At 43.7% G+C, this 11,374-nt stretch overlaps 1 protein-coding gene across 1 annotated transcript; it reads left to right on the forward strand.

Annotated features, from left to right (window-relative positions):
* Positions 1-7,653: 7,653 nt before the first annotated feature.
* Positions 7,654-9,531, forward strand: J7T54_008186 (uncharacterized protein; the record flags this gene model as incomplete). The annotated part of the gene is made up of 8 exons (XM_051502791.1): positions 7,654-7,671; positions 8,133-8,189; positions 8,263-8,307; positions 8,491-8,532; positions 8,687-8,716; positions 8,767-8,819; positions 9,186-9,408; positions 9,466-9,531. 8 exons carry the CDS (start codon positions 7,654-7,656, stop codon positions 9,529-9,531), a joined length of 534 nt encoding a protein of 177 aa, XP_051365948.1.
* Positions 9,532-11,374: the final 1,843 nt, after the last annotated feature.

Genomic DNA, 11,374 nt, shown 5'->3' on the forward strand with positions numbered 1-11,374 from the left:
GTATAGTCGTGAGCTTATATATGCTATAGTCGAGTAACGTTATATTAGCCGGGTCCGGCTAATACTCGGGCCGAAACCTAACCTATGCCTCGGCTTCTGCCCTTTAGTGTCGAGTTTCTTCTAATTCACGCCTAGGTTATTAGGTTTAGTATATTAGTTTATATACTATTTGTCTCCGGTCTAGATAAGCTACGGGATATAGTCTAATCCTAAGAATAGCATAGGGCTAAGGTATTATATAAAAGTAGAGGGGGCTGCCTAATAGTAATCGATTATCCCGTCCCTCTAGCCCTTAAAGATCCGGGTTGGTTCCCCTTTCGGTATGATTAGTTAGAGCCCCTAGTTCCTTACCTAGTCGAGGAGGTACCGTGCTTTATCTAACTCTCTTTCGTACCGGTCCTAGAGCGGATAATAGGCGTTAAAGTCTCTTATTACGATTAGGTTATATAGGGGTTCCCTACCGCCGAGGGCGCGGGTCGGTCTCTAGCTTCCTCCGCTTTAGTCTTAGTAAATATTAAAGATCGATCTCTAGCCGATATCGACCCGGATCTAGTCTTCCCCTATCTCGGATAACTATATATCGAGGTTATATCGCTTATATATATACGTGACCACTCTCCTATCTCCTCCCCACACCCTATAGTAGTTTGCCGGGGGCCGCTTTAGTTCTTATATACTCCCTTCGATATTCGGTTCCTAGAGCGTAATTAGGTTATATCCGGCCCGGTTATTAAGTACTATACTTAAGTTCGGTCCTTACTTATTCGTATTCTAGTAAAGAATATTAAGTTCTATTATATAAAGGGGTCGGAGGAGGGTATATCTATAGTTATACTATCCGGGGTAGTTCCGGCCTAGTTCTTAACCGGTTCCGCGTTAGCTCTTATACAGAAGTGGCCGTCGAGGCGGAGTTACGTAAGTTAGCTCCCGGAACGGGCTAGGACGGTCCTAGTTAGTAGGCGTCTATTTACCTTCCGTTTCTTCGGGGATATAGTAAGGTCGACTAGGTCCTCGGTCTCGGTCTCTTTAGGTTCTTAGGTCCCGCGGAAGTTAAAGGTAGTATAGGCGATATTCTAGAATCGGGTCGGTCTTATTCTATATACGGCTAGGGCTCGGGTATATTATTCGGCGACTATATAATATACTCTCGACTAGGCCTCGTGCTTCCCTCCGTATATAGTATAGCGCGGGGTCTCCTTATATTTCTCGTCACCCGTGGTATAGGGAATAGTTCCGTACCGGCCGTAGATTATATCCTACCCGTATACGGCTATAATATGCCCGAACCGGTAGTACTTATAGTATTAGTAGGGTCTAATATTTTCTTCGTAAGGTTTATAGTTATAAATCTCCGCGTCGATTACCACCCCGGAATCGTATAAGCGGTTAGCTATTTTTAGGCCGTTTATATATAAGATAATCGTAGCCCTCGTTACGAGCCTTTTCTTTAAGTTAATCTAAGTAATCTTTATTATATTATACGCGTTCGATCTCTTGATTTCCTTTACTAGCTCTATATAGCCTCCTTCGCCCCGGGTCTACTATATAGGGACTCTTTTTACTACGAGGTTAAAGAGCTTTTTATAGAGGGTGACTTCCGGCCCGAAAGCGGCCTAGACCTAGCCCGAGTTCTTCGCTATACCGTCGATATTCGCTTCGAAAGAGAGTACTATATCGCCGCTCTAGAGTTATCTAGCCCCTCGGTACCTAGGGCTACCGCTACCTATCCTCGCGTTTACTATATTATATATATCCTTTGGGCTTCGGTTCTTAATCGAGTCAGGTATAGCCCGGGTACGGACCATAAGTTCGCGGTTAAATCGTTAGTAGACTAGTTTCTCCTACCTTATTTAGGTAGGGAAGGGAGTTATATTCCGGTTAGTCTAGGGGTCGGGTGCGCCCCGGAGGACGCCCGCCTAAGTCTTCGGATTCTATAGCTTATTATTAATCTTCGTGAACGCTTTTTCGACCGATTTCGCTACGGATTTCTCGATTATTAATTCGATTCCGTTAGAAAGCTTAGCCATATCCGGGGCGGGCGCGGTTAGCTTACGTCGCTCTTCCTCTAGCTTAGCCTCTAATAACTACTCTATTATATACTAAACCGTCGCTCCTAGGGGCCCTGGCATAAGACTGTTGATTTTATCGAATACTTTAGATCGTATATCTATTAGCTTCGTTACGGTTTCGGGGCTACTCTATCTATTAAACGCGCTCATTCCGTGGTTCGGGTGGTGGATACTTTGCTCGAGGCTAGCGCGGCCTCCGTCAATAGCTATCGGCTCCCTAGGGGTAGCGTTCTCGTCCCGGTTACGGGGCGATATCGTGCCTAGGGGGAGTTTAAGGCTGCGGACTCGTTTTTAATATTCTCGTTGATTTTAGACGCGGTTTCGTGAAGTTATGGCCGTTTTCTAGCCACGCGAGAAGTTTAACGGGTATATATATAGGACGTAACTATACCGCGCGGGGTACTACGAGAAACCGCTAATCTACCCGGAGTGCGAATTATTATATACGGAAACCTAGGACATACTCCTAGCGGTAAGGCACCCCGTAGCTATCCCGACGGGCTACCGCAGGCTGGCCTAGAGTTAGTAGGGGGGTAATATTACGGTTCTACTAGTTACTAGCGGCTAGGTATAAGACCCGGCCTAGTTTACCTAGGCACGTGACGCGTGCCCACGAGGACGCACAGACCTCGCAGGGTCTTTATAAGAAAGGGGGACCGTAAATTCCCTCCTCTTTCTCTTTTCCTACCTTATCGTTAGATAGACTTAATCTGAGCTACCAAGTTGTTCCAACAGGGCTTAGCCCACAACACCTATACGCACGAAGTAAGTAACGAGGCCGCGGGTTACGGAGGGAGTGCCTTATAAAGTAAAAAGGCTATTCTAAGCTAACCTAGGAACCGCTATCGAATATTACGGATACGGCCGCGCTCGATAAATTTAAAAAAATTCACGGATCTATAGAATTTTACGACAGTCCTAACTAAAGCGTAGCGAGATTATAATAGCTACGTAAACTTTCCGCTCTAAATATAGCTAATTTTACGATATTTTTACTCGACTTATAGGCGGGGGGGGGGGAGGAACTTTATTTAACGCTATATAGCCGTAGCTAATCCGCCGGGCTACTATAGGGAGACTATACGCTAAACTTTTTCTTAAAGAATTAAAGAATAAAAATTAGCCCCGAAGGGTCCCCCGTACTTAAACTATAGCTATACTATATCTAGGCCCTAGGGGCCGCGCCCTTTACCTCGGACTCGGGCTCTTTATTAAGGGGATTATAACCCTCGACGATAGGGAGTTATTAACGGGTTAGCTAGTAACTCGTAAGGGGACCGTAAGGATATAAACTTATAAAGTACTCGTAAATAGAGCGTAGTATAGCCTTAATACTAATAAGGCGGTAGTTAGCGTTAGGGGCGGCCTAGGGGTATTATTATAAGGCGCGCGTAACGCGCTCGCCTACAGTAAACTATTTACGCGTTTCTTAGCTAGTTAGTATATATTTATTATATAAGGATACGGTAGACTTATAGCGGACCTATCGCCTAAGGTAGCGCCCGCGGCCTTTATAGTAGCGGCGGCGGCTATAAACTCTAGGGCGGTAGGGACGGCCTTAGGAGCGAGCTATAGAAAATATATATTAATAGTATAACGTGGTCTACTACTGAGCGACGCATACCCCTAAGCGACGCACTTTTCCATGACTATAAGATAAAGAATATCAATTATACTACTATAATAACTATAAAACACCGAAACTATTCAGACTTATATATATCAGATACTTCTGTATCTTCCTAGCACGTACGCGTATTATACCTAGGCTTTCTATACTTACTATAACGCCGTGGAGCCCTCTCTATCCTAGTCCGCCGACTATTATTCTTACGCGTTTTATGCTCTACCTATTCCTATACCTCCTTCTAGGCTAGTATATTATATATATCTCCTATAATAAGTGATCCTCTAAGATATATATATATTTTCTTAGCCCTCCGGCGCTTACTAAGTGCCTTATTTACCTTTTATAATATATATATCTTAGCCGTTATAAGGGTAACTAAGTACGCTAATACCTATATCCCTTTCGTAAGCTAGTCGATAGTAATAAGAATCGGTATTAGCGAGCTTCCCTAGTAACGGGTAATCCGATTTTTAATATATTCGGATTACGAGACTACCTCTATTAGGTTCTGTGGCGTCTAGGAGCACCAAGGATCGGCAGCTACGGAAGGGGGATTAGTTAGTATTAGCGTCCGTAACTTAATATCTAGCTTAGATATTATAGCTTTAGGGTCGAAAGGTACTAGGCTTATACCTCTAAAACCTCCTTTATTATTACTCTTTATTATAGCGGTAAAGTAGGCGGCTTTAAAAGCGAGGAAGAACTCGACCTTAGTAATATAGTTAATATACGCTCTAATAAAGTACTCGATTTCCCGACCGTACGCTTTCTTTAAGGCACTAAAATACCTAATATCGAGTGGCTAGGTGAGATAAGACGAGTGAGTAAGCAGGCTAATAGTGATAATATTATTCTCTTTATGGAAGGCTTCGAACTAGGCCGACTAGTGGCTCTTATGCCTATCGAGTATAATTATCCGATATATACCCTTTATATAAGACTTTATATACTTATCGAAATATTTAATCTATTCGAGGCCGGTCTTATTATCTATCTACCTCTTAGAAGTTAGTTTAATAGCCTAGTCGAGTAAGAGGCCGCCCTCTATATACTAATTAGCGAGGTAGTGCGCGCCTTAAATAATAAGAAATAGCGGGAGGCATTACCTTTCGCTATTAATATACTTAATTACTATCGCCTATTCCCGATTACTAGGCTAAACTACCTTACCTCTTCTATATCGATCGGCGCGTATTATTATTATAGATACGTAGATAACGCCTATTATAAAGCCGGTCTTATCGAAGTTATAGAGGTCGTAGTCGTAGATACTATACTTCGCCCTTGTATTATATATAAGCTTAAACTACGCGCGAATAAGCTCTAGATCTTCGTAGAGGGCTCTCTAAAAGTTATATACGCGATTAAAACGCGTCTTAAGTTCTAATTATCGCTTAACGAACTTCTCGGCCTAGTGCTTACCGACACGTCCTCCGTCGCGTCCCGCGAGTAATAAATTAGCTATATCTTTAATACTAGCGTGTCGGGGCGCGAATCCTCGCGTATCTAGGTCTAATATATATCGAATAACTGCCTGCTCTTTAGTAACTATTAATCGATAAGCTATATAACGTGACTCGAGCTTTAGTACTCGTCCGTTTATCTTATAGCGGAGCGTGGCTTCGGGTACTCTATAGATTACTATAGCTTTCTAGCGGCTAAGTCTTTTGTCTTACCGAATAGCTTTAATTACCAGGATTATCTAGCTTTCTTTACAGAGGGTTGCTATTATTAGTTATAGAGGAATACTATATATAAGATAGAAATATACGACGTGTGGAAAAGTGCGTCGGTTAGGGGTATACGTCGCTTAGGGGTGGACCACGTTAAGGGACTAGCGTTTATAATCTTTAGAAATAAATAAACTCACGGAGATATACTCATACTTAATATTAGTATAATAATAGTACTTTTTATTACTAGAGTCTACTCGAGTTAGTAAACTAACTACACGGAGGTCGTAAGAAGACTTACTTTTAATATTATAGTAGGGCGCGGCGGAGGGGTTAGCTATAAGGGCACGGAGGTAGCGAGAGTATCTAGAGCGTATAAGTAAAGTTCCTATATCTTCCTTATACTTATATATATAGGAGCTTACGGTAACGGCCGGGGGGCGCCTACTTCTTACCTAGCGGCGGTATAGAAAAGGGGGGAGATAATAAAGACTACTATTACGCGTTAATACTATCCTCGCTAGGAACTTATACCCTAGGGTTATATAATATACGCGATAATTACGCTTAGAGCTACGAGGGCCCTAGGCGGTGCTTTTCTTACTAATAGCTACTATATATATATATTAGCTATACGTTATAGCTTTAGTATCGAAGTCCTTACTAAAGGCAGGAGAGGCGGCGGCGGTAGTAGCGATAAAGATTTAATTAATCTACGATATTAATAAGGCTCTTAGAGTAGCCTTAGGCGGTATATAAAGACTACGCGCGCGTAGGATTAATTTACGGGGGCCGGCGGGCTAATTAACTAAAGCGCGCTACGTATAGGGTTAATAAGGAGGTCGTAGAGGTATCGCGGGGCTACCGCGGGCTATTAAAAATATATATTAGTATCGAGAAATAAGGCTAAAAAAGAGAAAAAATAATAAATAAAGAAGGCTATAGCCGATATTATTATAGCCGCCCTTAGATTTATCTAAGGTTAGCTTATATTACCTTTACCTTAGCCTTATTTCGCGAGGCTAACGGGTATATATATAGGATATAGCTATACCGCGCGGGGTATTACAAGAAACCGCTAATCTACCCGGAGTGCGAATTATTGTATACGAAAACTTACGATATACTCCTAGCGGTAAGGCACCCCGCTACTATCCCGACGGGCTACTATAGGCTAGCCTAGAGTTAGTAGGGGGGTAATATTACGGTTCTACTAGTTACTAGCGGCTAGGTATAAGACCCGGCCTAGTTCACCCAGGCACGTGACGCGTGCCTACGAGGACGCATAGACCTCGTAGGGTCTTTATAGGGAAGGGGGACCGTAAATTCCCTCCTCTTTCTCTTTTCTTACCTTATCGTTAGATAGACTTAATCTGAGCTACCAAGTTGTTCTAATAGGGCTTAGCCTATAGTAATCTACTGCTTTAGACGTCTTTAAAGGTATCGATTATTTTCCGGCGTGACGAGTTAAGCTGGCTTAAAGTACTTATTCTCGCCGGCTTAATTGAGTTGTATAGATCCTATGTTAACGTGACCAGGCGTGAATTCGTCGCTATAATAGTAAATACAGCCTGCTTTTTAATATATAGCTTACTTTACTATATTATAGATAAGATCTAAAGCCTACTTTATAGTCTTTAACGGCTTAAAACGAAAACTATCACGCCGAGTAGAAGTCGTTGAAATACTAGTGTCTAGATCGTTAATAACCTTAAGGCTTTGCACGAAATATTCACCGAGCTCTAGATCCGAAACTTCTAGTTTGTTAATCCCGACCTGACTCTCGGTCTTGACCGGTCCTTTTGCTAGGGCTAATGATTAGTCATTAGGAGGTAAGTCCTTCTATGCAGATAATAGCTCGGTTTCGCATACTCTCTCGAACCTCGAGAGCCTAAATTCCCTACGAGACCCTGGATAGGGAGGGATGTGCGGTACCTATGGTCGTTCAGGGGTGTTTGTATCTTAGGCAGCTCCGCAGGATCCCGAGATATTCTTCTTAGGGTCGATCTCGTTGTGCCGTATATTATCGATAAGTGTAGTGTCCTGGCTGACTGTCAGAACTGGGTTTAATAAAGAGAGTGAGAAGGTGCACAATGTCGAGAGGGCGCAACTAGATCGCTACGAGTACGGGGTCCTTAGTGACTGTATTAATCTCTTGATCCTCCTAGAGGCATTCCTCGGCTACGAAGGTTCTTCGCTTAGTGCGCCCCTATGCACGTGACTTAATTAGGGCTTCCTAAGCCACTCCTAGCCACAGGGCCAGTGGCTTCAGCCACCCCTAATGCCTGTAGTAACCTTTGTATGCAATATATGTCTAATAGAACGCCCCTCTCTACGTATACCGTCCTCGGCATCCACGCATACGTAGCGTATTCGTAGCGACTATACTAGGTCCATACCGCGAGGCTAGTATTCGGTGGTTTCGTCTAATCTTTAATCGACTTTAACCGTATAATTAACTTTCCTTTAACCTATCTTATTATAGCGTTCTAACCGCCCGGTAGATTAATCCGCTAATATTATTAAATCTTCGTTATACCGCTAATCTTGTTCTTCTTCTTTTCTTCTTCTTCACCTTTTCGAATAAGTACGTAGCCTAATGCCTCGTTACTACGAATTCGCCGCTAATACGCAATAGTTTGATATTCCCTGTACTACCGCCGCTGCTACAGTAATAATAGCAATACGTAAGTATTACCCCCACCCTATAGCGCGTATCGCGTATGCCGCGCGCTCGCAGCGCTAATACGGTGGTAGTAGATACACTATCTACGCACCTACGCCCCCGCCGCTGCTAATAGCAGCAATAATAATAACGTGAGTCTAAGACTCTAACGTTCTCGCGTAGCGAGGGCGTTACGTGCTCGCACTCTCTGACACGAAATCTCAGATAACCGACTCTCCCTACGCTAAGGACGCCGCCGAGGGCACCACCGTGAGTCTCTTTCTGCGCGTTCTATACGTTCGCGTTGCGGTCTCGCCGCTAACCCCTTTTGCGTAGCTAATTATCGATACCGACGTTAAGGCTAAGGCCGCCGAGGCTAAGAAGGAGGCCGCCGCTATAAGCTCTTAATCTATGCGCTGCGTACTTACTACGAGGTATTTAATCCTTTCCTAGAAGAAGAAGGAGAAGAAGGAGAAGTTCGCCGCCGTCGCCGCCGTGAGTTACCGACGTTCGCGTAGCGTACGCTTAGCGAGTTTAGCTTACTTACTATAGAAAAAAAGGGCCGACGACGCCGCCGCCGCCGCCGTGAGTTCCCCTATCTATATCTTCGGGTCTTTAGCTAACTATCTTATAGAGGCTAAAGGCGTAGATTACTACCGCCGCCGAGGCCGAGGCCGCCGTAAGTTCTTCGCTTAGTCGCACCGAAGTCGTTACTAATTTGCCTAGTAGAAGGAAGATAAGGCTAAGGGTAAGGCTAAGACCCCTAAAGGCGAGCTCGTCGAGTAAGTTCGGCTGTTTACTAGCGAGTTCGTAACTAATTCGTTATATAGTCGCGACGCCCCTTGCGATAGGTGCCTCGGGCACCTTATTAATATCTATCTAGGCCACCGTAAGTCCACTACCCCCGGGGAGGTAGACTATCGTAGCGATAGCGAGGGTAAGAAGTAGCGTGATCGCACCGAGCTCGCCGCGTACTAACTTTATCTAAGTCGCTAGCACCAAGTGCTAGAAGTATACTAATAACGGCCGGGCCTGCGAGCCCACTAGAGGCACTCGGATATACTCCCTAGCGGCAAAGCTATACGCCGACCCGTGAGTCGCCTCTATATCGCTATAAGGTATATACTAACTCGTAACTAGACCGACAGGACCACGGCCCTAGAGCTTAAAAAGCTCCGGGCCGCTGCGAAAGAGAGGGCTAAGAAAGCTAAGACTACCCTAGCCGCCGCCGCTGCTAGTATTCGCGGCTCGCGCGCCGCTACCTCGCGGGAGGTAGCTTCATTATCGCGGCGTATTCGCCGTGCTAACAAGCTGGCCACCCGGCAACTAGCGCTATCGGAGTGGATCGCCCGGCGTCTCTGCGCCGAGGACGTGAGTCTTACTTTTCCCTTTATCCTTGCTTTATACTCGCCGCTAACTCGCCGGTAGTTCGTGCCGCTCCCGCCTCTATCGGACGAGGAGATAACCGAGGAGGACGAGTCTAAGGAGGATTAATAGTGGTAGTGTCTGTCCGTCCGTCTATGCCCTTACGCTACGACCTCGCCGCGCCTTCGTAGCGTAGCGTAGCGTCGTTAATTTTGCTATAATTAATTCCCTCGGTGCCTGTTTAGCGCCTTTCACCCCCTTTTACTTCTATATTCACCCTAGCTCCCTTCTCTCTCCCTATGAACTTACTACGATATCGCCGCGTAGGTACTACTTATAATCCTCGATATAGGCGAAGTCTATGAAATCTAACTTCTTTTAATAAGTATTTTCGCTATTAGGGTAATCCTTCTATTTTATAAGATATAACCTTCGTCGGCCGTTATACCGGTGGCCCATAATACGTTCCACTTCCTATATTAGATCTTCGAAAAAAGGGTGATCACTCGGCTCTATCGGTGCGAGTTCGCTACTATAATAGGGTTCTAGTAATAATATATTAAACACGTTATAGACTTTAACCGCCGATAGTAGCCTGATCCTATATATAAGGCCATAGTCGCTAATTACTTCCTGAATCTAGTATAGTCCCACGTATTTCTCTACGAGCTTACGGCTAGGTGTTACGACCCAATATACGGCCTTCATGTGCTTCCAGGCACGCCCTACTTTTTCCTACCACTTATAGTACGATTATCACTTACACAAGTGATCGCGCCCGCGATTATTACGATCACCACGAATCGCTACGAATAAGCAGATAGATCATTACTAGGAATAATAATCACCCTAGTATATAGGAAGCCTAGCTTTACTATAGTCAGTCTCTACTAGCTCTCCCTAGCTATTAATATAATTATCTACGCAAGACCTACTATCTCGCATAGAGACTATAACCCGACCGCTTAAGTTAACGATATCTTTAGTATACTTAGTTTATAACCCGACTTCTATTCTATCTACCCGGTTGCTAGTCTAGACCCGAACGTTATATATTAATAGCTCTTGTTTAGTATACTACTATGTTAAGTACTTAAGTAATACGATACTATAGCTAGCGAATCTTCTAAGACTAAGGGTAAGCACGCCGAACCTATCTAACCCCCGCCGGAAGAAGATATCGGTATAAACTCGGATAAGTCCGAGGACGAGGTAAATATCCTTAGGGGATAAATCTAGGAACTTAGGGGATAGCTATAATAAGTTACCGATATATAGACTCGCGATAAGGAATAGTACGATATAGTATACCGCGACTTTAACGAAGGGATAACCTTATAACGAGAGTAGAATACGTAGCTAAGAAATAAAATAAATAGCGTGAGTAATAATATTATTTAGTAAGCTACCGGTAAGGACCTAAGAGAGATTATAAAGCCACGCTAACTAGGACTATTCGATAGTATAACTAAGGACCTTTAAGGGTTCCTAACTTAAGTTAGAGCCTATTAATAATACTTTCTTTCTATCCTACGGATAGAGGAAGATAAAGTACGCTATATAGCGGGATATCTATCAGGAGCCGCCTTAGCTTGGTTCGAACTAACGCTTCGGGATTTCATAACCTACGTTTATTAGCACTAAAAATAAGATATAAAAGATATCTTCGTATATTACTATAACTTTAAAGAAGTATTAAAAGCGACTTTCGGGACTATTAATAAAGAACGCCTAGCCGAGAACTAGCTAGAGGCGTTAAAGTAGAAAAGATCAGCTTCGGACTATAGCGCTCTATTTATCTAAATTATATCTAGGACTATAAAGAGCGAGGGAGATAAAATAGCAGCCTATTATAGGGGCCTTAAGGACGAGGTTAAGGACGAACTCTATAAAGAAGACCGACCTACCGCCCTCGCTATATATATTATAATAGTAGTTAAGATCGATAACCGATAATTCGAGAGGCGATAGT

Source organism: Emericellopsis cladophorae (assembly GCF_022114955.1).
Source record: "Emericellopsis cladophorae strain MUM 19.33 chromosome Unknown NODE_3_length_1261782_cov_116_963312, whole genome shotgun sequence".
NCBI classification, from domain to species: Eukaryota; Fungi; Ascomycota; class Sordariomycetes; order Hypocreales; family Bionectriaceae; genus Emericellopsis; species Emericellopsis cladophorae.